The 26,451-nt window shown below is 48.1% G+C and overlaps 9 protein-coding genes across 9 annotated transcripts; 6 read left to right on the top strand and 3 right to left on the bottom strand.

Moving 5' to 3' along the window:
• Positions 1-1,003: 1,003 nt before the first annotated feature.
• BU24DRAFT_407843 (uncharacterized protein) lies at positions 1,004-1,432 on the top strand (the record flags this gene model as incomplete). Its single annotated transcript, XM_033525824.1, has 1 exon — positions 1,004-1,432. One exon carries the CDS (start codon positions 1,004-1,006, stop codon positions 1,430-1,432), a length of 429 nt encoding a protein of 142 aa, XP_033386215.1.
• A 114-nt stretch (positions 1,433-1,546) lies between these two features.
• BU24DRAFT_389426 (Metallo-dependent hydrolase) lies at positions 1,547-3,664 on the bottom strand. The gene is made up of 2 exons (XM_033525042.1): positions 3,391-3,664; positions 1,547-3,329 (listed from the first exon to the last, which is right to left on the bottom strand). The coding sequence occupies exons 1-2, from the start codon at positions 3,530-3,532 to the stop codon at positions 1,732-1,734; spliced, it is 1,740 nt and encodes a 579-aa protein (XP_033386214.1). The 5' UTR covers positions 3,533-3,664; the 3' UTR covers positions 1,547-1,731.
• Positions 3,665-4,342: 678 nt separating this feature from the next.
• BU24DRAFT_407841 (uncharacterized protein) lies at positions 4,343-11,120 on the top strand (the record flags this gene model as incomplete). Its single annotated transcript, XM_033525823.1, has 3 exons — positions 4,343-4,516; positions 4,605-11,045; positions 11,103-11,120. 3 exons carry the CDS (start codon positions 4,343-4,345, stop codon positions 11,118-11,120), a joined length of 6,633 nt encoding a protein of 2,210 aa, XP_033386213.1.
• A 935-nt stretch (positions 11,121-12,055) lies between these two features.
• On the top strand, positions 12,056-14,599 carry BU24DRAFT_420932 (uncharacterized protein; the record flags this gene model as incomplete). Its single annotated transcript, XM_033527594.1, has 1 exon — positions 12,056-14,599. A coding segment is annotated over exon 1 (2,021 nt), but the record flags the coding sequence as incomplete, so codon positions are not given.
• A 742-nt stretch (positions 14,600-15,341) lies between these two features.
• On the top strand, positions 15,342-16,148 carry BU24DRAFT_407839 (uncharacterized protein; the record flags this gene model as incomplete). Its single annotated transcript, XM_033525822.1, has 1 exon — positions 15,342-16,148. The coding sequence occupies one exon, from the start codon at positions 15,342-15,344 to the stop codon at positions 16,146-16,148; it is 807 nt and encodes a 268-aa protein (XP_033386211.1).
• A 650-nt stretch (positions 16,149-16,798) lies between these two features.
• BU24DRAFT_343015 (MFS general substrate transporter) lies at positions 16,799-20,007 on the bottom strand (the record flags this gene model as incomplete). Its single annotated transcript, XM_033523346.1, has 5 exons — positions 16,799-18,177; positions 18,229-18,397; positions 18,653-18,660; positions 18,696-19,682; positions 19,827-20,007. 5 exons carry the CDS (start codon positions 20,005-20,007, stop codon positions 16,799-16,801), a joined length of 2,724 nt encoding a protein of 907 aa, XP_033386210.1.
• A 687-nt stretch (positions 20,008-20,694) lies between these two features.
• On the bottom strand, positions 20,695-21,844 carry BU24DRAFT_161620 (uncharacterized protein). The gene is made up of 2 exons (XM_033521382.1): positions 21,008-21,844; positions 20,695-20,952 (listed from the first exon to the last, which is right to left on the bottom strand). The coding sequence occupies exons 1-2, from the start codon at positions 21,400-21,402 to the stop codon at positions 20,733-20,735; spliced, it is 615 nt and encodes a 204-aa protein (XP_033386209.1). The 5' UTR covers positions 21,403-21,844; the 3' UTR covers positions 20,695-20,732.
• BU24DRAFT_420930 (uncharacterized protein) lies at positions 21,316-22,637 on the top strand. The gene is made up of 2 exons (XM_033527593.1): positions 21,316-21,813; positions 21,876-22,637. The coding sequence occupies exons 1-2, from the start codon at positions 21,438-21,440 to the stop codon at positions 22,394-22,396; spliced, it is 897 nt and encodes a 298-aa protein (XP_033386208.1). The 5' UTR covers positions 21,316-21,437; the 3' UTR covers positions 22,397-22,637.
• A 1,856-nt stretch (positions 22,638-24,493) lies between these two features.
• On the top strand, positions 24,494-25,641 carry BU24DRAFT_420928 (uncharacterized protein). The gene is made up of 4 exons (XM_033527592.1): positions 24,494-24,857; positions 24,906-25,088; positions 25,152-25,204; positions 25,263-25,641. Exons 1-4 carry the CDS (start codon positions 24,579-24,581, stop codon positions 25,339-25,341), a joined length of 594 nt encoding a protein of 197 aa, XP_033386207.1. The 5' UTR covers positions 24,494-24,578; the 3' UTR covers positions 25,342-25,641.
• The last annotated feature ends 810 nt before the right edge of the window (positions 25,642-26,451 follow it).

The following is a 26,451-nucleotide window of genomic DNA, read 5'->3' as shown; positions in this document are numbered from 1 at the left end:
ACGTGTGTATGTGAAGATAGTGAATAGTGAACAGTAGTGAATGGGGTTGTTTTGTTGTTCCTGAGTTGGGAGAGGGGGGGACTAGGGGAGGTCGAGAGCCAGGATGGGGCATTGGCGTTAAGACGCTGACTCTTGTTTAGTTTAACTCGCGGCAAAACAGGAAAAACATGGCCCACATGGTTCTGCAGTCTTATACAGGATAGTCATAGAGGAAGTCGACTTGTTATGAACTATCCGGCCTTTGTTTCCTTTACTGGCTGCGAACGTCTCTTGTCCGTTTATGCGACATCCATGGCATGTGGCCGTCTCTTATTGCTCATGTGAACCTCCGCCAATCTGTCGCAATCCTTCTACCAAATCACTATCAACGTACGAGTACGGAGTAGATACGCCGTAGATCTACTGTACTCTTGGAGAGTACACTGTGACTGTCCGATACCAGCCACCTCTTTTGTGCACGCATAGGTACATACACATGAAGCAGGCTTTCACCATACAACACAACCACCCATGACGCATGACCTCACCGCGCATCCCAACCCCTCCTGAACCTTCAAGCCCAATCGTCGCATACTCTTAATAACTTTCTACAATGATCAAATCGACGAAAAGTCCCTGAAGAAATCAAATAGGAGGTCCAGCAGCGCGCCTTGCGGTGGTTTTTCCCTCCGTCCGCCGACAACTCCCGCCGCAATCTTAAACGGCGATTTAGTGCGAGATCCCAATCACGTGACCATATTCACTCCGTTCACCATTCACCATCCACCGTCAACCTCGCATTTTTGTTCTCGATGTGTTGTGGTGGTTTGAGCGTATAGTAAGATGTTTTGAGATAGTGTATGAGTGATAGATAGATATAAAGGCTTAGATACATGACTTGATGAGAATATCATGTTCAAGATATATATTTCAGTTCAATTCATTCAAGTTCAAAGACTGCGTATGAAACATTTACATCTTACCGTTCACATATAAATCAGTCAAATCTCAAGAAACACCCAACATGGCCAACATACTCACCCGCAACCCAACCCTCCGAACAGCCCTCCGACCACACAACCCCGAACTCCTCTCAACTAAACCACAACTCACCCCCCTCCGCCCATTCAAATCCAACTCCACATCCACAAAACCAACATCGAAGAAACCGTCCTCCCCCCTAGGTCACTCCCCAACACCACCGCCCTTCCCATCCCTCCTCACCCTCCTCCGCGAATCGCCCCCTCGAACTCGCTACACAGTCCTCACCTTCCTCGCGCTCCTCGGCACGGCGGAAACCTCCTTCTGGCTACGTGTTATTTACGAGAAGTTTATCAGGAAAGACGAGGGGGATGGGCTGTGGGAGAGGTACCTCGTGTTTTTGAAAGGGGTGAGGGGCGTTTGGTTGGGGTTTTATTGGGGGTGGTGGGGGGAGGGGCTTTGGGGGCTCTGAAATGTTTTGAACGGGATGAGGGCAGAGATTGGGGGAGGGAGGGGCTATTGAAAGAGAGAAAAGAGGGAGGAGAGGAGAGGAGACCGGGAGGATGATGGAGGCTTGAGATAGGGAGTGTGTTTTTGGTTGAACGTTTGGTTATGGTATTTTTGTGTTGGGCCTGTTGAATGGCGTGGGACTATCTATGCGTATATGTATGTACATACACGTCTTGTTTTACTATTTTTTCTCTCTTCCTGTTGCTTCTGTCATGGGTGGTTGGATTTTATAAATTGTTAGATGTTGGATGCATTTCGGCGTCACTCCTCGGGATCCAAGTTCTCGTCAGCGCCGAACTCGTCCACGATCCACGCGCAGAACTTCTCCCACTTGGATATCCACTCCTTCAGTCTCTGCGCTCGGATGCCCTTGCCCGTGGCCCCATCCTTGACTTCCGCGGCCCATTCCTTCGCACTGCAGTCGTCGAAGCTGGCCCATCTCACGCTGTTCTCTGCGAGACTCCCCAACCCGGCGAGCCCGAGATTCTCCCATCCCTGCAGCGCCTGCCAGAAGTCGTGGCTCATCCCGCTGACGCCCTGGCCTAGGATGGTAGGGTCGTCGTTGCAAAGGGAGCATGGTACTCCACGGGAGAGCAATGCTGGGAGAGGGTGGGACATGATGCTTCCGCAGAGTCGAAGCACTTCGTTGCTAACGGGACAGCTCTCGATTAGGATCTTCTTCTCCTTGACCATGTCGACGAGAAGCGGGTGCTTGTACAGCGAAAAGCCGTGACCGATTCGTCGGGTGCCGAGCAGAATTGCGTCAAAGAGGTTCTCGTCGATTTTGTCTCCGTCTCCGAGTGTCTCGCCGGCATGGAAGTAGAACGGGATGTCGACGCCCGCCTGGGCGCATGCCTTCTTGAACCAGAAGAGTTCAGGGAGGAGATCTGCGAGCGGGCGCCCGAGATCTTCCTGTCCTACGAGATCGTAGCCGCAGATGAGGTTCGGGAACTCGAGTTTCATCGCTATGCATTCCTTCATGCTTTCTATGACGCCGCGCTTGTCGAACTGGCGGATCGTCGTCCAGATCATGCGTGCGCCCCAGAAATCTTTGCCTTCCTCTGAGGCTTTAAACTTCTCGATTTCGTCTTCCAAGTGGTCCAGAAGGCCGATATTGTCGGGGTCCCATTCTTCCTCGTTGGCGGTGCGGTAAGGGGTGAGGAAGGCGTCGCGGAGGTCGACGTAGTACACGCCGTCGTCGACGAGCTGCTTGCACATCTTGCGGACGAACTTGCGGAAGATGGGCTCGTAGTAGACGAGGGAGCCTAGGATTGGAAAGCATGAAAGGAATTTCTTCCAGATTTCGTTCGGGCCTTCATGGTGGGCAAGGTGTTCGTCGTCCGTGATGCTCGTGCGGGATCGTATCCATTCGATAAAGCCTCTACGGCCGCCATCCGGAAAGGTGTCCGCGGCAATGTTGATGGGAATAAGAGTCTCAGGAGTGTATTGTTCGCTATACAGGGAGACCTCTGTATTGGCTCGTGTCTTGGTCCATGAGAATAAGATACTTGCAGTTTTGAGCGCACTGGCGCTGTTCAGCGGTTCTTTGCTGTACAGACAGACACCTTCGGTAGCGAAAGCCTCTTCTAGAGCCCAGTCGAGGTCAACCATGGCTTCAAAATGGCAGTGCAGGAGTGCGCCTTTGGGCATCTTTTGAACGATCTTCCAAAGCTTACTCCGTTCCATCCGATCCTTGGCTAGAGAGAACATCATTCCGGGAAAGACGTCTACGTGGTTCTTGACAAGACTATCCTCAAAATCACGGGTCCAAAGGGTCTGCTGTTCCTCGAATCTGATCTGGTCCACTATGGCGCATGCTTCCGCGGCCATAGGAGAAAGATTCTCACGGAAAACACGGTCTGAAAGCTTGTTAGGACTTCTTGAGTGTGAGGCATTCAGATGACATTGCGTTTGACTGACCGCTTCTCTGCTTCTTCTCTTCGGCAACCAGAGCATCTCGTCCTTCAAGATATTTTTGCAGGAAAGGATCGCTCAATTGGGGAATGCCCTCGGCTTGTTCCCATGCTTCGTTATCTGCCACTACCTGTTTCTCAGATGTCATTGTATCTGGTGGGACAGGTCTGTCTAATCGCCGTGAGTAAATCAGAACAGTGGATATGTTCCAGATACTGAATAATAAGAGAAGAGTGAAGAAAAGATAATTAGCCCAAGGCAGACAAAATGGAGTCAGACAGGCTTAGCTATTGATGTTACTGCCTGCCTGTTTGGGCTTGACATGGGAAGAAATGCTGACATAATTTCACTTTTCCCTTTTGGGAGCTAATCATTCTTATCGATGGGAAGGTGCGAGGTGGGATGAACCGACCGCGGGGTGACTGTCCATCCATGGCACCATAGCACTGCATAGGTAGCAACCAATGGAGCTAGTACTAATCGGGATTGTCCGGGTGTTGTTGCACGGTTCATCCATCCCCAACCCGTCCCATCATGCCCCCATCATCGTCACCTGCACACGACTACATTCACTAACTAATATCCGTACTTTGCTCTACTATTAAGGTGCCTCATACTTCCCAAGTACCGACCTACTTTATAGCACCTAATCCTATCTAATTTACTCTCCCTTCAACTCTCCCGCGGCATATTCCCCCGTGATCATCTTGCGTCAACGACTCGTTGCTCGCCACATCTGCTCTCGATATCCTTCAACCTGATCGGTTCCGGCCTTGTCGTGTGTTGAGACGTTGACAACCAACTCAAGTGCTCAACCCTAGTGCATCCTAAGCATCTTCTCTCGCTCTACCAAAGATACACGCCGCATACACATGGACAGCCCTCTCCAACGGCGGTAGGCTCGTCGTGCCTACAGTACCTCTTCTCCATCACCGCTGTCCGTTCCTAACAACGCGACATGAACTTCTTCTCCGTCCTTCCCTCTTCCATAGGAAGTTCCATAGGAAGAAAGCTTCTGCTCTTCGGCCTAAGGCAGATCGATCTACTCGATAAAGATCCCTCGGACTTTGTTAGTGTTGATGTTGGCAAGAAGACTACATTGGAGGTCCGAGATGTCGGGCTGCATGTCAAGGTAAGCTATATTCCGTCTGTCTCTCCCCCTCGCCGAGACATGCTGACCGAAGTTGAAACAGAAACTCGTAGCACTTTTACACATCAAGCTTCCTCCCGAAATCCGGATATCAAAAGCAAGAGTCTCCCTCCTCCGCGTAACCTTCATTCTAGAGTTCGGTGTGCCGCAGATCATTATCGACATAGATGGCATACAGCTGCACGCGCAGATAGTAGAAAATGAGGATACCGCCGAGGTGAAGCCTCGTGGAAAGGAGCCCCAGCCTCCTCGGTCCTCAGCACGTCCTAGGTCGCCCCATAGACGCCCAGCCGACAGCACGAGCGAATACTCATCGGAGGATGACGACGAGCATATACCTTCGGTCGACGACTTAGCCCAGTCTTTCATAAGAGAGGAATCTGCTGAAGAAATTCGTGAGCTCGAAGAAGCATTGCATAACGAGTCCGCATATCTGCACGAATCGGTTAGCGAATATGGTGATGACGAGAGTGTTGCTGGCGTGGGAACCCCTCTTGGGCTTCCTGGCATACTACGGAATATGCTTAACACCGCCTTGGATCGTCTTCGTATCACTGCCAATCACATCGATATTCAACTCGAAGATCAGATCCCGTCCGATCCTAGCCAATCTCCGCTCGATGACGAGGGTGTTGATGTCTCGTTGAACCTACATGTGGATCAAGTTAGCATTGATTCCGTTACAGCACCTGAACCTAATGTAGAGGTTACAGGATCAAGGACCGCGGAGTCAACGCCTTCAAGAGTTGGAAAACGTCGCATGCGAATCGAAAACGTGTGCGCCCGATTGTTCTCTGATGTTGAGAGTTTTGCCACATTTTCAAGAATCTCGAGATCGCTATCTCCAGTCGACGCCCGCTCAGAAGTATCTTCAAGTCGAAAGTCACAGAGCGACGTTGCAGCTAGCCGGACGTCTGTAGATTATCCAGAACCAACAGCAGAGCCCCAGGCCCAAGAGGGTATCACTCTGGAACACCAAGTCCAAGAACCGACCACACCAGAACTGCAGCAGTCCACTCACAGTGATGACTTACTCTCACAGTCCTTAACGTCTCCGCATTTGATACATCCTTCAGCGTCCATACATTCTGCGCACCGTGACGGCCTCCCTTCTCAACATTCATCTCGTTTAGAGCAGCCCAATACTCCGACAGCCAACGAACCTGAGAAACTGGAACCATTAGCAGCTTCCACGCACACTGTAGATGAAGACCGCTTTGCGGATGCTGCTTCAGATGATGGCTTGGACAATCACCCGATTTCTGACTCAACTTTCGGACTTAGAGACCTGCACCTACCCCAAGATATGGGTGGGAGCAGTATTCTATACGACAATGAAGGTCTAGTAGAGTATGCTCTAGACAATTTGATGTTTGACTCGGAACACGGCGGGTCGTTGCATAATCTTCCCAGGACCAGGCTCGCAGACATTGCGGATTCTGAACATTCCCTTCCCGTCGACGAGAGTCTTCAATCGAGTGCTGATATTCCGCCAACAGTGTCCGCCTTACTACAACAGTCTTGGATTTCTCGTCAAAGCGAACAACCTTCTCCTCGACCTGAGCAATCTATGACTGTCGACTCCATTGAATCGCCAGCCCCTGCAGATGTGCCTAGTTCTTCCCCTCACCAACGTATGAGCCAAAGTATTGATAGCGTACCCGCGGAAAGCGCGGAAGGCGAACAGAGCCTGTCAGAGTCGACCCTCTTCACTCATGATGATGCCGAAAGCATGTACATGAGTGCAATGAGCGAGGCTCCTATCAGTTCCCACCGCGGGCCCACTGTTCCTGGAGGGTGGGACTCGGTATCTAATTCGAGTCAAGGTACAGCTTCCGAGACGTCTACTCCAATTCCTGCAGATATGACAGCCGGAAGTATACTAGTCCCAGATGTCGCAAATGTTATGGATGATGGCTGCCAAACTCCACGTCCAGGAAGTCGACAGAGTGAAGGCACACCCACACAGGGCCAATCCCGACAGCAAAGCCCCGAATCCCGTCAGATGAGGCTCCGACAGAAGCTTTCGAAGCTATTCTTCACTGTAGATGAAATCACAATCTGGTTTCCATTACGCCTTGAAAGTGATCAGGGAGGAGAAGTGGAAGTGGAAGACAGTGCTGCCGAAGAGAAGGGATTTTCGTTCAGTCGTCCGGACCTTGGCACGGACTCGATATTTCAAGATATGCCTGGCTCTTTCTCCAATTATGCGCATTCGACGTCTCGCAGGAATCCATCAATTGACCTCGGGGCATCGTTCAGGAACAAGCCGGATGCGAAACGATCTGTTCCCCCAATTTCCCCCAAACCTACAAAGTATGAGCCGACTATCAGTGTCGAAGTTGGCTCTGTTATTGGCCATCTTGACTTTTCAACTGGACGCATAATATACCAGATGGCACAAAGGTTTATAGCTCTAATCGGCACAGCACCAAGCGACAAGGATCACAAACAGTCAGTTGATGTCGGCGATACAGCAAAAACCCCCAGTCCATCCTTGACTCTGTCTGTAAAGAACATCGGCATTGCCTGGGTGAAGAACCTCATGACAGAATCTCTTGTGGAGTCACCCACACGAGCACAATTGCAACTAGACCCTTCAAATGCAATTTTGAACCTCGGCCTTAGCTCGATAGAAGCATCTACGCAGACCCAGCCAAATCAGTCACGGCTCAGATTGCTTATCGGAACGTTTATCATATCGTCTATGGGCCATGACATTCTATCATTTCGCAAGCCACGGCCTAGATCTAGGCGATCTGCTCCAAATAACGCCGAAGGGCCTCAAAGTGATATCGAAATTGTATATGAGCAAGGAAGCGAGAAGCGCATTACAGTTGTGACACGTCCAGTCAAGATTGATTTCGATATGCAACAGGTCGACGATGCACTGGGTTCTTTCGGTGGGTTCAGTGGTATTTTGGAGATGGGAAGCTCAATGAGTTCCGCAAATACTGTCCACAGCCCGATGTCTCCCAGCGCTCCATCCAAACCTCGAGGTGTACATTTTGGAGATGCGCCTTCAAATCCACCACCCTCTACGTCACCCTCACCAGCAGCGCCCAAGATAGACATCAGGATCGAGGAAGTCTTGTTCATGCTACGGGGGCAAAGTTGCGCTGTACAGATCAAGACTACCTCTGTCAAGGCTGCTGTGCGAGCCAGCAATGTGCGACTCAAAGTATCTGAAGTTGAGATCTCTGGGCCTTATACAGCAGACTTTAACAGTGGCTCACCTCTGGTACTGAACATCAAGGACACGACCGTCGACTTCCGCTTCACACCAGACGAGACAGACCTTACTCGCTTGATATCGATGATCACGCCGTCAAAAGATCCATACGAGAATGACGACGATATCATGATCGACACACTACTGCGTCAGCGACGGAAAGGCTCTGTTGTGAGAGCACAAGTGGCAACAGTCGGTCTTCGAATCTCTGACATTAGTGCTATGGGGGCCTTCGAAGCTCTGGGTGCCGAGGTTGCACGACTCTCGAGAGTCACAAAGTATCTTCCTGATGATGACCGTCCCGGTATCCTTACCCTTGCAACTGTCCATGATTTTGAGGCAAGAGCAGTGGTGAATGAGAAACTCGGAGACATTCTACTCTCACTGCAAGATGCTTCGATAGCACACGTAGGAATGCCTTCTCTTTTCGCTATAGAGATTGCAAAAACATCAATCCATCGTAAAGATGAAATTCTTGTGCACGAGGTTGCAACACTTCCACCACAAGACCGTCTACCTATGATTATGGCACGTGTGGTCGGCGATGAGATGGAACCGGTCGTCAAGGTTAAACTCTTCAACGTCTGTGCGGAGTATCATGTTACAACTGTCATGGCAGCTCTTGGTATCTCTGAGAATGGCACAACGGACGATATCGCTCTTGGACTTGCGTCGTCTGTGGCAACAATCACAGGCGTATCTCAGCCTAAGAAGCTTAGCAGGCAAACTTCGGAAGCAAGCTCACCCTCGTCAGCCAACAACAAGCCTTTTCACATTGATCTCCTTCTAAGGAGCTGTGCGCTAGGGCTGAATCCGCGGAAGATCCCATCCAAGGGCCTTTTCGTTCTTACCAACGCACATTTCCTCGGAAAACAATCGAAAGAAACCGACTATTCAATCACGGTTGAACTGCGCGAGGCGTCCATTCACGCCATCGATGATGTTGGACGTATCGAAGAACAAGACTTCTCGCTTGCTAGGACAAATGCACCGCCACGGGTCAACTCTCAACTTCATGAACTCCAACGCCAGGGATTCGTATCTCTCAGTGTCATCTCTGCAGCAAGTGTTCTGGTCGATATTTCAGGAGACGACCAGGACCAACCGAGAGTGGTTGATATTGAGTTCAAGAATAAGCTCTTCGTCGTCGAAGCATGCGCAGACTCGACGCAAACATTGATTGCTATACTGAACGGCCTCCAGCCACCGATCCCACCAAGTACAGCACAGCAGTATCGTACTGTTGTTCCACTGCAACAGATGATGGAGTCTTTTACCGGCGATGCCTTTGATGCTGCTGAACTTCCGGAGGAAGAAAATTTCATGGACAATGCCGATTTGGTCACAGACGAAGTTCCTGCCAACCTTGAATTCGTAGGGAGCTTTTATAACCAAGAGTCCCTGCCTTCCGAAGAGGACCTTGGCGACAGTATGCTCGATGAAGATGACCTCGAGGCTTTGGCAACGGCCCCTGTAGTTCGCCAGCGCGGCGACAAACGCCTGCTAGAAAGTTTCCAGGAGCAGTACGAGGTAGCCGAGGGTGAGAATGACTTCGAATTCGAGGAAAACTATTTCCAAGACTCCGACTCCGAGCATAAAGGAAATGCTCGCAAATGGGATTCGGCAAAGAACAGATACCATTTGACAAACGAATTTAAGACACCCGATGCTCCCTTGAAAGTACGAGTACGGGACCTTAATATCATTCTCAACCTTTTCGACGGATACGATTGGCCTAGAACTCGTGCTATTTTGACGGAAGCTGTGGAAACCCTCGAGAATCGTGCCGAGGAGAAACGGCATCGGCCACGAGAGGACGATGAAGATGAGTTCGAGGTGGAACAAGACTTCCTCTTTAATTCCGTGTGGATTGGAGTTCCTATCCGTGATGAAAAGGGTGCCCTCACTCGACGTATCAATCACGATATCGACGACCTCGCAAGTGAGACTGGAAGTATTGCAACCTCAACTGCAACTCGCTCAACCGGAGCTACGGCTCGCCCACGAACTTCGAATAAGTCATCGAGTCGTCGAAGACTGAAATTGGACAGAAGCAAGCACAAGAAAATTGCATTCGAGCTGACAGGTATCGCCGTCGATTTGATCGTCTTCCCGTCCAATTCTGGAGAAACGCAGAACTCGCTTGATGTACGGATACAAGACTTTGAGATTTTTGATCACGTTCCTTCATCTACATGGAAGAAATTCGTGACCGGGCTCATAGATCCCAGCCAACGCGAAATGGGCAGACCATTGATCCGACTAGAGCTACAGACCGTAAAACCAGTGACAGACCTTGCAGCATCGGAATTGGTGATCAAGGTGACCGTTTCTCCCCTTCGACTCCATGTCGATCAGGATGCTCTGGATTTCATCACACGTTTCTTCGAGTTCAAAGACGACACCGCACCGGAGACAAGCACGCCGTCCGAGCAGCCTTTCATCCAGCGCCTCGAGGTCATGGCGGTAACGCTAAAGCTGGACTATAAGCCAAAACGAGTTGATTATGGTGGACTTCGATCAGGACACACCACTGAGTTCATGAATTTCTTGATCCTCGATGGATCGGACATCGTCCTGCGGCACGCCATTGTGTACGGCATCACTAGTTTTGATAAGTTACACAAAACGTTGAACGATGTGTGGATGCCAGATGTCAAACGCAATCAGCTACCAGGGGTTCTATCTGGCTTAGCCGCTGTCCGACCGATTGTCAATGTTGGAAGTGGTGTTCGCGACCTTGTCGTTGTGCCTATGCGAGAGTACAAAAAGGATGGCCGCATCGTTCGCAGTCTACAGAAAGGCGTCTATGCGTTTGCGAAAAACACAACCTCAGAAGCAGCTCGTCTCGGTGCTCGAGTAGCAATCGGGGCGCAAACCCTTCTTGAGGGCGCAGAAAACTTCCTCAATCCCCAGTCTCCATCAACCCGGCCTTTGTCAGGTCTTCATGATTGGGACGATCTGGATCCTGCCGATGGAGGCGAAGACGAGCCCCGTGCCGTATCGAATTATGCCAACCAGCCCATTGGTGTCAAGGCAGGCCTGAGAAGTGCAGCCAGGTATCTTGAGCGCGACTTGTTGACTGCCCGGGACGCTGTTATTGCCATACCTGCCGAAGTGATGGAGGAAGGTAGTGGCGTTGGCATGGCGAAGGCTATAGCCCGTCGAGCACCTACAGTGATCCTACGACCAGCTTTAGGTGCCACCAAAGCGATCGGAAATACTCTGCTTGGTGTTGGCAACGCGCTTGATAAGGATAGCAAGCGGAAGATTGACGATGTAAGTTCTCTAATCATGCTCTCAATCGTGATGAACATCCTCTAATTCAGACAACAGAAATACAAGTCCTACTAAACTTAGATGTGCTTTAGTGGTACCATGCTTTTCATTCTTCGAGCAAGAGGAAGCAATCTGCGTCACCAACTCACACACTTCATCACTGCACTACATCCATATCTCTATTTCTCTCCCCTTCCCTTCTTTGTTTAAATTTTACCAACGAAATTGCATGCATAGCGATGGAGCCCCAATAAGAACGACATCGATACTCCATAACATATCTTACTCCGCTCCTTTTCGCCTTCTCTACTCAGCGGGGCATCCCAATTGTTTCTGCCTTTCCTAGCCAATTTTCTATGACAATCATGAGATTCCCCCCAGTCTTCCATCGCACATCTTATGACATTACCAAATACCAGTACGTATGATGATATGAACAGATGTCTCTTATTCTTCATACAAGGCGTTTTAATTTCTTTTTGGTATTTTCTTTGCATACCCACCTTTGGCTAGTTTGTTCCATTCACACATATCTACGGACATGGTGGGAAGAATGATGAGGAGCTGCTAGTTAATTTCACTTTGCTTTTGTAGATTGGGAGAACATGTGTTTGTGCGATTTCGTAGATGGTGCGATAGAGGCAATGCTCGAGATGTACAAATACCATCCTCATCAGAAGGAATGAGCTTCTATGTTAGAACTAATCAGAATCGCTCGTCCATGCCTGGACCATTCAACAACGTAATATGAGTACACCTGCTGTTTTGAGTATCGGACTTTCTAAACGGTCTATCGGTGAGCGACTTGTCGTTATTTCTGATTGTAAAATGCTCCAGCGTGGTGATAGGCATGTTATCTCCTCCCTGACCGTATCGGAGGTCTCAATCTGTTGGTCGATTTGCAGATGTGAATGTTTCTGATTTGGGAAAGAGCTCGGGCCAAGAGCTTGTTTGTACATGGTCCATGGACGTTGACCTTTCCTTCGCACCACCAATTACAACACTTTACACCATTATTCCATCAGGCGCGCAGCAAATGATCCTAATACCATAGGATTCAACTCACTGTCTACTGAATAAGATAATATAACGCGCCTTTGAACGTCAACCCTTCTTAACGCGCCACAGACCTCGTCCTTTCCTCGCCAAGACGACACTCACTTTCGGATATGATATCTGATTCCATTCGCCAAACACTTCACGAACCTCTCTTCCCAGAGTTCAAGCCTTCTTGAATACTGCTGATCACTGTGAGAACATTCGCGTTTGGGCAGCTGATGTGAAGGTCACAATGGCAGGTTGCGTCAAGGTGCCTCTGCGACCCGGCTCGGATGGAGACGCCACCCATCGGCCCAAAGATCCAGCAAGAAAAGAATCATCCCCAGCCCTATATCTCGAGAAGATCGGGCAGTTATGGATGAAGGCACGCGGTGAAGCACGTCCCGGCATCGAGTATGAACTTGAGCGACTGCCAGCCGGCTATGCGGTATACGAGCGTGCGCGCCCTACAAAGCCTTCTCACGTGGACAAATGGCTCTACGGTCACCCTGAGCACAAGACGTTTGATTCACCAAACAGATTCTTCAAGCATTTCCAGCACTTGATGGAAAACAATGGTAGCAATATTGGCTGCCCATGCGATGTGTGCAACTCTGCGGAGCGACGCAGACCCTCACTGGGAAGTGTGAGCGCTTCCAGCACTTCAACTAGCTCTAGAGCTTCGAAAGTGCCAAAAAGTCTCGACGGTTTCAGATTTGAAGCGGCCAACAAAGCTAAAGCTAACGAACCGCAAGCTTCTGATGCAGGCCTGAACTCTCGTAGGGTCGATGAAGAGGGGACTCCCGATGTCTATCGAAACCTGATTGATAAATTGAAAGTGAATGGCACTCTGGATGAGCTAATCACTGAGCCTTTGAGCCCGGATTGGCGGGCGCAACAAGAGATCTTGCCGACAACACTTAAGCGGCTGAAGAACAATCCGCAATGGCTCCCTCGTCACGGAGAGATCGTGCTATACGTCAAAGACATTCCTACGGGCTTCGAAATTTGTTGGACACCTTCCGGCGAGGTGATGCTTTACAACCCAATGACCAAAGCCTATGATGGCCACCCAATGTGGGAGGCAGGGTTTGTTGCCCAGACCCCGATTGAGGCATCTAAGCTCGAGGACCTCATCACAGAGACTGAGAAGGAGATGAACGTGAGCTATTCTGGCATACGTGTGGAGCAAATACCGAACGTAAACGGATTTGATAGGTCTCTTTCCAAACGTGCCTATTACGTGCCTATACATCGTGTAAGGCCATTCGCGTTCTGGAAGGAATTCCTCAACAATGTTCCCGCCAGCCACTGGCACCATACCGTCACGAACGCGTTGACGTTGACGGCCACGCTTTCGCTTATGGGTAGCTATCGTTTCCGAGGAACTTGGCCGTCTGCACAGATATATGCACATGGGATCTATGTTGGTCCTGAGCTTTTCAGCGTTGGCGATACCGTTCGCCTCTTACCTCGGGCGGGCGACCCTACATGCACGCAAGTCATGATAATCACGTCTATTCGATTGAAGTTGGCATCTCTGGATCTCGCTTCGGACAACGATTGGGATGAAGGCCGTCCCTACAACTTGTCCATCAGTGTCTACGGAAGAGCCTATACAAGCGACTCCTCCAGATCAGATAAACAGTGGATCACCCCAGATTATCAAGACAATTTCACTCCCGTATTACGGTCTTATGGAGAGTGGTACCCGCTACATTCTTCAACCCAGGAAATGACCGTTCCTTTTACGCGACTCTTTTCCCGGTTCTACGAGGCCCCGGCCATGAGTCTTTGGTTTCCCCATATACAGTGCCCAACTATCGATCTGGGCCGGGTCGGTGCGCAAGAAGCCCGCGCATACGCACAGGCAAACGACCATCGAATCAACAACGATCCAATAGGAGCGAACTGGTACTGGGCCGACACGAGAGTGCAAGCCTTGGGCCTGCAAACTGTAAGCGGGTCCGACGTGGGCAAATACAATGAAGAAAGAGACCTAAAGCATTGGCGAGAAATGATCAAGGCACTCAACAAATTTGATGCAATTGCGAAAGAAAACGCAATGAAGCACATAAACCCAGATTCGGATACCAAAATGATCAACACTACCGACGAAGAGCACGAGGGGAACAGACGTGCTCACGGATCACCCAGTGAAGAGGAGGTAGCGAGGCTCAACCTCGAGGCGGAGATCCTACGCAGCACGAAAATTATTGACGATACTCACAAACGCAAGAGGCAGAGGGGTGAAGTGCGGATCATCATCGATGACTAGAGCAATTTCCCTAGATTCTCATGCCGCCATTTCGGTGATGTGATAGCACAGCAAGCAAGTGCCTGTGGCAAGTGACAGTACTCATAAGCCAAGTTATTCATACCGGACAAGCAACAAAACATGCCATTAGACACAACCGGGATACCCCTCACAATGGACTGATGACTTCATCTCTTGCGGAGGCAATCATGAAGCGATGATGCTATCATGACTGAAATTATAATATTGGCAAAATGCCCCAGCATCAATGTATAATAATGTCGAAATAGACTATGACTTCCGATTCCCCATACTCGCCCGTGCATCTATGACAGATTGTTTCACGCTGACTCCGAGTACAGTACATCTGCTTTGGCAAACAACATCGCCTTTTGTGTGATTGAGTCAATCTTGGGAGTATTCATGATTTCCTTGTGCATGATCTCCTTGGAATGATCATATTGTCAGACTCATAGGAGCAGTCATTCATCCTCGCGCGATAGTAACGCTCTGTGAACATAACGCTCCCTGAAACGGTCATTTATACAGGCTCATAAGAGTATTTATTCATTCTCGCGCGGTAGTAAAGCTCTGTACACAAGTAGCACCGTTGACAATATCATATGCTCTGAATCATCAGACATACGAACACACTGACTAACTTCCCATAGGCTCACTCACCACATCGCCCCAAAATGCTCATCCTCATGAAAAATCATATCCCGGATATCAATCAAACACCACTGACTCGAATCCAGTCTGACTGGCAAGATGTCCAAGCAGCAACAGTCAACGATCAATCTATGACTGTGATAGTTACTATATAATGAGTTCGTCGGGCCTTTCGAGAATACATCCACAATCCACAAACTATCAATCAGCATTTGAACATCAGAATTCATACTTTGCTATCTTTTGTGTCTGAACGAGAATCATCGACTGTACTTCCTGTGTCATTTATACCTGCCTACCGCGCAAGAAGTTCGACTAAGCCATCGGATATGTCGAGCAGCAATCAAGGATCGGCTGGAGGCGTGCCATCACCGTCTGACAGCCAGCGAAGAGATGAAGTGGGATTAAAAGACCTTTCCGCTGAATTGGTCGAAATGATCGGCACACAGGCTGAGACCCGCGACTTGCTAAATTTTCGCTTGGCGGATAAGGAAACGGAACAAAAAACGAGAAATACATTCACAGATCGCGTTGTCAAAAATTGGCGAATGGATTTCGAACAGGCAGATTTGGACCTACTCCAGGAGTTGAATGTAAACGAGAACTTTTCGGATTCTTTGAGGAATTTAGTCATTACCGATGTCTGCCAACCAGAACGAACTCGTTTTTCTCGAAGTCCTGACTTGTCTTTGGCCGATTTCCGCGCAGAGATAAGGCCAGAAGAGGAAAGACTGATCTCCATCCTGAGCATGAATAACCTGCGCCCGTCTGGAATACTCTTCCATTTAATTGACCAACACAAATATTACCCAGCTGAACTAAGTAGGATTGATTCAGCATTTGCAACGGTCTGGCGTATCGTTACGAGTGTAAAAATGGATGTGCGATTCATCGAAACCAGAACACATCAGCCCAATGAAAGCATCGTCGCGGTGGGCATCAACCGAGATAATCAAGGAGCAGCCAATTCATACGAGAATATACACAAGATCGATCTAGTTTTCAAGCCTGGACGTGTCCATGACCAGTACGAACCATTCCTCTTTGGACCGCAAGTCACGGATCATAAACTTCAGTGGTGCGATCAGGACGTCCATGATGTTTTTCCGTCCAAAGCCCATGAAGCGAAGCTGTAGACGTTCAAGTGGGGTACTTGCACCATATCTTTCGACATCCTTACGAAAATACTGGCCAATTCCAAGGACAGCCTGACAGATATCGAACTATCATACGTGCGATTCAAAACTGAACCTGGATGGGGTGCCTTCCTGCAATATCTGGCAAAGAATTTTCCCAAGCTGAGATCATTCGTCTTCCAAGGGTTGGAAGAACTTATTGATGGGACATTGAAAAATATTTACTTCGATAATAGACTTGAGGAAACCACCGAAGGTCTAAAGATGTTGATGCACATCAGAGAGAAACCGTTTTTGAAGAACCGGGTAGAGTACGACGGTCCAGAAGCCCCCGAAATATTGGAAAAGTTAGCGGAGAATTGCGAAGCCAGTGAATTTCTTCCTTAGTGGCTTCCATTGTTCCGCCGGGGATTGATGCTGGATTTTGCCTGGTGCAGAATCATGCAGCCCTATTTCCGATTTCCTTTCCCATCACTTTCCCATTCCATCCCCATTTCCTTTCCTATCCCTATCTTACATATATTTATGTTAGTATTTCTATAACTCCTTTTTACTTTCAGTCATGTATAATTATATTAGTATTTTTATTACTCTCTGGACCCCTTTGCATGATACCGACGTGCTACTGTTGCATTGATCTTTCTACTTATTCAATGGGCCGTTGAGCTTTCTGTGCGCCACTTCATTCCAAACCTCCGCTGCAATCCAAGGCCAATTAGCGAAACCACTTGAACAACTGAGCACGCCGTAAAAGCAATTGCAACACTGGAATGATTGATCAAAGGCATAACGAAGCTCGTTCCTCCCGCTGCTAGGAGACATCTGGCAAGATTGATACTTGCACTCGCGGCGGCACTTCGGTCAGGGAAGGCGTCCACGAGATACGTCATGATAATGGACTGCGTAGATACGGCTGTCCAACCCGTGACGAATGTTGTGATTATGGGTGCGGCGAAGGTGATATGGTCGGAATACTGGATCGTCCACCCGAAAATAAGGACCGATATGAACTGGATGACTGAAAAGACAGGAACTAGTCGCAATCGTGCTTCTTCGAGTGGAAACTTTTCTTGCACTTCGCTGGAGGCCAATTCGTTGGCATCGCCGGTCTCGATGTTTTGCGTAATTCGTTCTTCGTATCTCGTTTTGACTCGGCGGTAGTCGATGTCAAGCATCTTACCCGTAGTAAGTGTCCCAATAATTGACCCTACTCCGTTGGCAATGAACGTAAGACCTATCTCCGACTCGCTAAGCCCGTAATGCTGCTCAAATAAGGGGGACATGGCGGTTATGCTCATTTGCCAGACTGCGTAGTGAATTGCTAAGAAGAGGATAATAGGCAGCGCTTGTTTGCTGAAGAGAATACGAAGCGGTCCAGTGATATCAATAGGCTTCTTCTCCATGGTTTCTGGGGAGCTCGGGTTGCGATCCCATTTTACTTTTGTGGTCTTTTGAAAGACTGACAATGGGAATCTAGCACTGAAGGTAGACGGGTGCCGCGATCCATTGCCGACGATTGATCGTAGTGTTTCCGGAAGGAAGGCAAAGAGGATGATAAGGAAGACTCCAGAATATATTGCAAGAAACCAGAAGATGGCTCTCCAACCGAGCGAAGCTGCAAGTGCGCCACCTATGATAGGTCCGATAGCAACAGGAGCCAATAAACCAGCTTGGAAGATACCCATATATCCGCCGCGCTCATCTCTAGTCGTAATGTCGCCAATTACGCCTGATCCGATGGCAATGGTGCTTGCGCTACCGGTACTCTGGAGACATCTGAAGACAATGAGGGTCGCGAGGTTCTTCGTCTCGGCGAGGGCTATGCATGCACCCAGAAAGACAAGAAATGTACAAGTATAGGCGACTCGACGTCCCTTGACATCTGATATTGGTCCCCATAGACTTGGTGCGAGCCCTTGAAAGATCAGGTAAGATGTTACGGTGAGGTTGATTAGGTCGATGGAGACATCTAGATCACGGGCGATGTTGGGTATAGCTGGGAAGTAGATATTCGAGGCGAATCCGGAGACTGATTAGGCATCATTATATAGTTATTAAAGTAATTATGACATTTACTTACATGTTGCAGCTGTTGCGACTATGATTACGATTAATGCCTTTTGCGCCCTGTCAAATATGCTATAAGGCTCCTTCGCAATGTGCTGATTTGGTATTGCATTGGAAGAATCCCCAGGAAAATTTTCAGAGCTCATGATTATAATGTTTGGATTTGAAGGTTGAGAGAATGCCTTGCATCTGTCGCCCATAATTTATATATCTCTTGATTCTCCTGTTGGTCTAGAAAAGGCATAGTCTGCGGATTTGAGATCTTAGCTGCGGAGTTGAGGGTGGCGGCCAATCAGAGGGCGTCACGCCCCTAAACTCTGACCGAACGAAGGAGAACTATCAACGACTCACTGAAAGTCTGGGAGTACTTTAGTAAAATAAATAAATAAATTGAGTGATATAGCCACGTTCCAAAGGACTAGTAGGATGTATTACACGATCATATCTGGAAGATTGATTGATGAAGGACTATCCCCTAACTGCCATGAGTAATGCTGGTAACAGTGAATAGTGCTGTTCCAAATTCATCAACTGTTTCTAGCCACAGATTCACCCTTCGGCGTCTTTCTTGTATGCCAGAATCTTCAAGGTCCTCCGGGACTGGCCAAAGCTCATCAATACGTAACCCTTCCCCATTCCAATCCGCCAAGTGGACGTCATAGAACCTCTCCCACTCTATACGCGATGTAGCTTTCCACAAAAACCGGTCCCCAGAGGCGGGAAGTCCTCTCAATTCTGTACCTAGAAAGGTGGGTTGGCCATCTTGCGAAGACAAGACACTGTCCACGAGATACATGGTGAACAGAGTTCGCCGCTTTGCCTCCACTACTAACCATTCCTCCCATCTTGGGCGGGAACCAGTGTTTTCTTTCTTACATAGTAAGCCCTCTTGGCTGCTTAAACATGCCAGTTCCTGGAGATGAACCATTGTTTCTCTGAGGAAAGGACGTGAATTCTCTGGATACTTGAACAAAATCACCATGGTGTAGATGAGATAAGATTGAAAGGCGGCGAGCAATTCTATGCCGTCCAGGTCTGTATAGCAGCCAGCGAGCTTGTCCATTTCGCTGCGAAGAACTTCTATTGTCGAATGTTCGCTTGTTTGGTGCGGGTCGCGACAGATTCGTACGACCTTTAGGCAGGTTATGAGTGGTTTCATCGACGCTGCTTCGATTTGAGAGTGATGTACGAAAGGCGGATACCCACGGCCGCTGGTAGTGATTCCAACATATGATTCAAGAATCCTAACGATGAAAGCAGATATCGAAGATGGGTATTCCTTGACCTTTTGTCCGGGAATTGGAATGAAGGTATTAAGCCATCGATTCTTGATGTCGTTCGCATCAATGGGACAATATATATCTAGATTTGAGAAATCCAGTAGTTCTGTAGGCGGAGAAAGGGATACGCTGGCTTGCGCATCCGGGCTTATAGTTGTACATCCGGGTAGTGTATCGATACGGTGCGCTCCTTGGACTAATGCTGGCGATTGAGGGTCTTGATCATGTTTCATCGGGGTATGCTGGGTATTACAGGTCGATTCAGAATGATATCTTTGTGTGACTTGACCTGAGTAAGTCTCATGCCTAACATGTCCGATGCTGCTATCACGGTCGTCTGTGGAGAATCTAGTTGAAGCCTGAGATTGAGGATTCTCTGAGAAATAAGTGCAGTCAAGACCGCGCTTCACGCATCTAACACATGTTCCCGGTCCACCCTGGCACTTCCGCTTTGCTTTCATGCAATGTCCGCAGCTTCGTTGCCTGGAGACCTTATAGCGGCTTGACGCCATCCAAAAATGTTTATAGCAGAAGGTATTTGATTAGAAGTCTTTTCAAAGGAAATAAGATGCAGTGGCATCTTTTATTGTCCAGTTGTTGTTCTCGAACGGAATGGTTCCACTCCAGTTGCGCGTTCGGCGAGAGTAGCAATCACTAGCCCTCCTTCATGTTATCGGATGTGTGATATCAGGACTGAAGATGGACAAGTCTGGGTCCCTTGAAGGTTTTTTTTTTTGGATGGACAGGTATATGGATGCTTCGCTGGAGGCTTCTTCAGGCCCTTGTGACGTAAAGTGAAACAGGCGTTGCGGTGTCAATCGCTTGTTGGTACTCGTACGCTAAGCTGAATGCAAGTGGATAACTAGGTACTTATCGATAACACACCCGCCAAAGTCTGTACAACAATACCTTTCAATCATCCTCAAATAAAGCTCCAAGGATAATGCGAAAAATCACCGTTCCTTTTAGTCATGAAGTATGGTATCTGATCGAGCGTGATTGGAGGGCAATAGCGGTGAACGCTCAGTTTGAGACTCATCTCGGGGCGATCTTTCATCGGACGATGCAGATGAATCCGAAGATGTCCTTCTACTTGCAGTCCGTGATGATTCCTCCGTCTCTGATTGTGCCTCAGCCCTGGAGAGTCGGGCTGAATATCTGATCGTTGGTAAAAAGAAGCCGCTTGTGATATGTTAGTGTAATATCCTTGATTCATCATATTAACGTTGGAAGACGCTTACAGCCATGCCGCCGTTGCAATCACGATGAAGGGCACGTTTGCAGTTTGTCGAATGAAGAGTAGCATCGTGCTGATATAGACACACGTCGCAAGTATCATCTTCGCAACCTCACGTTTATACAAGTGTTTGCTTGATGTGTACATAGTCCTGAGGCGAATTTGCAGTACGATGATGACGATGATGACCAGCGGGAAAACAAGCCAAGTCAATGTGTAACTATGCCATTCAGTGAGCAGTGTGCGGATGTAACAGATAGCAACGCAAAACGTACACTACGAAAAAGATCGCTTCCCAGACTGATATAGGGAAAACCCTATGATCGGGATTGGGTGCTGGAGGATTTTTGCTGACCAACAGTAGAACGAGCCACATGAGACAGTAGAAGAAAGCGGTCATAAGCATCCATATGGCCTGGAATATCCAGCAGACGAGTACCCATCTTGGTCTTTCGATCAGCGGTGAATTCTCCATGGTTTTCCTGGATGCATAGGCGAGGGGAAAAGAACAGGCGTATCGTATCAATGAGGCATGTCGCATGTGTCCGCTTATATTTATGTCGCTGCCTGGAAACCTGAAGGATCGACAACTTGCAGGGTTGCGGGGCGGAGTTGGAAAACCGACCTTAATAACCACGTTGCTCCTTGTCAAGACACAGACACCGGCCATTATATTCTCTTTTCTTATCAAGCTTAGAACGAATAATGGAAGTCAGCGATACGATGCTCGACAATCAGAATGGAACGCTTGGGCTCGTCAGTCTTCCAACCGAAATCCTGGCTAGCATCTACAAAGCACAATCATCCTTTGCTGATGCCCTCAACCTAAGTGCTACATGCCATAGGCTGCGGGATGTGTGGAAAGAACATCGGGGGCTTATCATCGAGGAGATAATTAGCGATCAGTTGGAATGCTTTGATCATGCACTGCACCTTCTTGCATGTCAAAAAAGCTATCCAGCGAAAAAGCTGTCGCAGGAGGCGCTGTCTGATGGCGAATTGTTGAAGCTATCGCAAAATGCAGAGCGCATGGAAGAGTTCATTGAGACTATTGAACAAGAAGCCATCCCTAGATTGGAAAGTGAGCATTCTCTGCAGCTGATATGTTATTGTACAATCTAGTTTTCTGACCGTTGTTTCTAGTTGGTGATATACCGGAAAGCAAGCAAGGGACTATATACGGAGGAAACCCAACGCACCCAGATAGACTCACTCCTACGGAACGCTATCGGGCAATTATGACTAGTTATCGAATATGGGCCATATGCCTTCATGGATGGGATAGAGACATAGTTCAGCCACAAGTCGACCCAATAAGTCCAAGAAATTTATTCTACCTACGGGACCTTGTTCACTGGGCACTCATCCACGAATTTCCCGGGGACGACAAATGGGAGTCTTTCCAGCTTGTGAAAGCAATGATTTCTGCTCTTGGAAATTTTTACTATGACAATCATGGTCGCCCACCCCCGCAATTCCATTCAGATTACGATGGAGATGTAGACAGGAGACTGTTTACGATTTGGGATCATTGGCAAGATAATTTGAAAAGCGTTGTCTGTGGAATGCCTTTGGAGAATTTGAAGCGAGATGCAGCTGCGAAAGCTAAGAACCACCTGTGGAATGAGGAACCAGGAGACGATTGTTTCGTGGTGCGGGATTAGATTTATTAATTGTGTTATACTATACTTCTAAACAATCATCTTAGGTTGACTTAATCTATCTTCACGCCTGTGACGGGTGTACTCGTATGCTGCTTGGGTGGGCTGGCAATCGAGATATAGGTTGGAATTCCCATGTGCAAAAGTAACACATCCTTCCTGAATACATCTCATAGTTCCTCAGACATTTGGAGAAGATTAAACACCACATCACCCTAAATCATGAACAGAAGTACATGTATTGGATGGTTATTGGAGCTGGGTACCTTCGCCGTCCTGAATATCTTCGGTTGGCGTAGCTCTAGTGCAGTTGTTTTGTGCAATTACTCTCCCTATACCGTATATTATTCCAGGAGTCGTAGGCCAATCTCAATAGTTTCATTTTATGTAAGTGATTGTGTATATTCCGGAAAACCAGGCATTGATCTCGTGTATGTGGTGGCTTGAAAGACTGAAGATGACTACCATTTTTTGAGATCGGTAGGAATGACGCGGGAGTTGGACCACGTGAAAGCATTTTGGGCATCGCATTTGCGGAGTGATCATTCGTTATCTTCCCTAGATCCCGGGTACTACTCGTAGCATTAAACAAAGAGCATTCGGCCGGCCAATAATAATACTCGTAGTATGAAGGACTGTAAAGTCACCAGATGAATTCACGACGGGCCCAAGTGTAACACATTTCCCAGTCTCGCAATCTTGCAGATGGCGTGAGACAAAGAATAAAGACTTTCAATTATGTGAGGAGCGATATCAAAGTCGATTTCGACACTGCAACTTGGCTTCCGCACCCATCCGACCGAACCAAACAATGGCATGTGAAGGCGTATATTTGCTCGCCGATCATAACTACGAGTACCTGAATTCAAGAGTAATTTGAGTGGTGTGTCATATCAATGCTTCCCATGCAACATGTGTGTCCTGTTATGCGCTCGATGACGTAGCGATTGTTTACAGTGTTGAGCGTTGAAATATTGGCTTCGCTGATGAATTCAATTCAATCAAACGAGTAAGTGGTTTTTCAATTGTTGCTCTCGTGATCGTGAAAGAGGGTTTCTGATAATTTTCTACTCCATGGCTTTGCAACGAAGAGGCATTCTGACGAAGAACAGCGCCATCAAGTCATGCCGAATCTTGAACGCAAAGTTAAAACTTCTGTCAATAAGTCGCTTCTGGTTTTATCATTCTGCAGATGAATTGCTGGAATATAAGACGTCCAAGAAAGTCATATCAACAGCACTGCGCAATGATGTCAGACACCGCCGAGGAATAGAAAGCGAGAGGAATTGATTGGTAAAAAAGCATTCCCAAGACCCGGCTTAAATGCCTATTGGATAGTAGGGTGACTGGTACCCAACCCAATTGGTCCATTTACGTTCAGACGAGCACTCCACCGGCCTCCTTTGAAGTACGACTACGCACTTCAGGGCGTAAAACGGAGTATGCTCTTAGGTGCCCAGTTTACTTTTTATCATCTGTGTCAAGATCCAAAATCACTCTGCTCCTCCAACCTCGGATCAAGGTGTATCTCAGAGTAGCAGACGTGCTTTTTGCGACGACAATAAGATCACATACTGACGATGCACATGAGTTCACTTTGATGATTGTTATTTCCTTGAACCGGAAATAATTATAATCTTTCGCTTGGGGCTATTATCCTTGAAATAAGCTATTCATGAATATTGTCTGCCGTATCATCGTGAGTATGCGTCGAATCACAAAATGTCATCAATTTCGGTGGCGCCGTACTAAGATTTTGAGTTGTACATCTACAATCGTTAAGCGCAGCGACAAAGACTGGTACTCGCTTCTTGATGTTTAATGACAGTTACTCGAAGACTAATGTGAATGGTCCATTTTCTTTCTCCCCACTGAATGAAAGAACGCCGCAAACACTTCCGCGCAGTCCCGCAACGGGTCTGGAACACCCCGCATCTTTATGGCTGAACCTGACAGTATTGGCATGCAGGGCAATTCTTGGTTTGTTGAATTCCGAAAATGTGAAGGGCAAAATGCCAACCAGAATGGGGCGTTGGGTTGAATGTCGTGTTGTTTATTTAAGGATCGTCACTAGCCAGTTCATCTGATCGGAGAGCTAGAATTGATTTCTACATGCGACCCAAGCCTGCTATTGCCACATACCAAAACATCATTCAACTGATCCATCCATATTCAATCTGCAAGAATGGGTACTGGCTCTAAGATACTTTCCGTTCTGCTTCGCTTCTGCCAGCTTTCTTCCGCTACCATCGTCGTTGGTCTCTTAAGCCGCTTCTTCCATCAGCTGCACGTTGCACCTTTTGGTAGTACTAATGGTCGTCTGGTATATGCTGAAGTAATAGCCTGCCTGGCACTGGTCGCTTCAATCATTCTCATTTTCCCCTCAAAATTCTCTTTCTACGCTTGGCCTGTCGATGTCTTACTCTTCATTCTGTTGATAATAGCATTTGGACTCCTCGCCGGTGTAAGTATCATGAGAACATCGCCTTGACTTGGCTAAGCCTATATACAGCTCAACGCCTCCTGCTCTTCCAATTGGTACTGGAACTACTGGGGCTGGAATTGGGGCGGATTCTGGGGAAGGCCACGTCCCATTACTGTCGGCACGGCTGGCCGTCCTGGCTGCTCGAGCTGGAGAGCTATCCTCGCTTTCCTTTTCATAGGAGCAATAGCTTGGATGTTCAGTGCCATCCTTGTGAGTTTCATACTACTTTTTGAAGTATACCAGGTGCCTGTCAGACTGATATGTGTAATATAGGGCGGCTTTGTGTCCTCAGAGCTCCGCGAGGACCGTGCAGCGAATACAAAGAGGTGAGTGGCTAATGCCGTTTCGCAGCTTCCTCCACCGTTCAACGTTGACAAGCAATAGGTCTATCAAGGAGAGGCTCATGAACAAAAATAAGCGGGCAGCGCAACCCGAAACGCAGGAGACGGGATATACGGTGTGATATCTCTCACAAATTGGAAGGCTATTTCGCATCATCATGTCTCATGCCTTAACCTCTACGCCGAAACGGTTACGTAGGACAAGATGATATGGGATAACTTATGCCCGATGAGCAGACTGATCGAGTCCATGTTATGTCACCTGTTGGGCCTCTGTAGTCCCTCAGGCAAAACAACATTTCGGCTTCCTTTTTTTCTTTACCGTTGACGAGGCACGAAGGGGTTCGCAATTGTTTCCCAGTCCTCTAACCTCCCAGTGCTTCTTCCGGACCTGTAATTAATACTATATACATGATTTGAACGCAATAAAAGTGCAGAAGCCATATCGCGAGCGAGTAGAAACTCTTGAGTGAGTATCGTGTCAAGTTCAATCTTAGCAGGCCAACATCGTGATCATACAAGCGAAGCGGAACCGCAGTTCTTACTCGTGGAAATCAGTCTATTGTCGATAAGGTGGGAAAAGACGTATGCAAACAAGTAGAAAGTGATATCTGGACGCGAACACTCAAATATCACCCCTTGGAGCTCACCATTTCTAACACTTTACCATTTCCTACTTCGACCAGTCTCCATCTCTGGGGTGCTATTTCTATACCGAGTTCCAATAATTCTTTTCCAGAGCTAAGAATATACTTCGACAGTGACAGTTGAGCAGTTCCATCCATGCCACGCATACCAGGAATGGTAAGCTTACCACATTTCTATCCAATAGGACAAAATAAACACCGAAAGCGAGAATGTAGGATTTTGGTAGGAGAATTACTAGTACTCGTATGTAATATAGACGCAAAGCTCCATTGCCAATGCCGCGATAACTGAGGGCCGGACTATGGGCTGTTCTCACAGTCGCCAACTGCCAGACTGTTTAGCAGGCACCTACCCACATAGTCGGATGCTTTCCTGTTACAGTGGAAGTAGCTTCTGCAGATACATATGGAGTGTTTTGGTTGGGCGAACAACGGGTTTTTGAGGGCAGGTGCTCGAGAGTCCAGCATATAATCTCGTCTCCTAAGTCTGCTCTCCTCCCTTCTTCTCTCCTCCCTTCTTCTCTCCTCCCTTCTTCTCTCCTCCCTTCTTCTCTCCTCCCTTCTTCTCTCCTCCCTTCTTCTCTC

The sequence above is a fragment of the Aaosphaeria arxii genome (assembly GCF_010015735.1).
Source record: "Aaosphaeria arxii CBS 175.79 unplaced genomic scaffold BU24scaffold_3, whole genome shotgun sequence".
In the NCBI taxonomy this organism is placed as follows: domain Eukaryota; kingdom Fungi; phylum Ascomycota; class Dothideomycetes; order Pleosporales; genus Aaosphaeria; species Aaosphaeria arxii.
Note: the sequence above shows the minus strand (reverse complement) of the source record. Positions and strands in the feature narration are given on the sequence as shown.

Excerpts from the sequence above, each read along its gene's own strand:
- BU24DRAFT_420928 (XM_033527592.1), top strand. The coding sequence starts at position 24,579 with ATGGGTACTGGCTCTAAGATACTTTCCGTTCTGCTTCGCTTCTGCCAG. Across the intron at positions 24,858-24,905 it reads CATTTGGACTCCTCGCCGGT|CTCAACGCCTCCTGCTCTTC; the intron begins GTAAGTATCATG and ends GCCTATATACAG. Across the intron at positions 25,205-25,262 it reads CGTGCAGCGAATACAAAGAG|GTCTATCAAGGAGAGGCTCA; the intron begins GTGAGTGGCTAA and ends GACAAGCAATAG.
- BU24DRAFT_161620 (XM_033521382.1), bottom strand. The coding sequence starts at position 21,402 with ATGGCCGGTGTCTGTGTCTTGACAAGGAGCAACGTGGTTATTAAGGTC. Across the intron at positions 20,953-21,007 it reads GAAGCGATCTTTTTCGTAGT|TTACACATTGACTTGGCTTG; the intron begins GTACGTTTTGCG and ends TGAATGGCATAG.
- BU24DRAFT_420930 (XM_033527593.1), top strand. The coding sequence starts at position 21,438 with ATGGAAGTCAGCGATACGATGCTCGACAATCAGAATGGAACGCTTGGG. Across the intron at positions 21,814-21,875 it reads AGCCATCCCTAGATTGGAAA|TTGGTGATATACCGGAAAGC; the intron begins GTGAGCATTCTC and ends CGTTGTTTCTAG.
- BU24DRAFT_389426 (XM_033525042.1), bottom strand. The coding sequence starts at position 3,532 with ATGACATCTGAGAAACAGGTAGTGGCAGATAACGAAGCATGGGAACAA. Across the intron at positions 3,330-3,390 it reads AGAGAAGAAGCAGAGAAGCG|ACCGTGTTTTCCGTGAGAAT; the intron begins GTCAGTCAAACG and ends ACAAGCTTTCAG.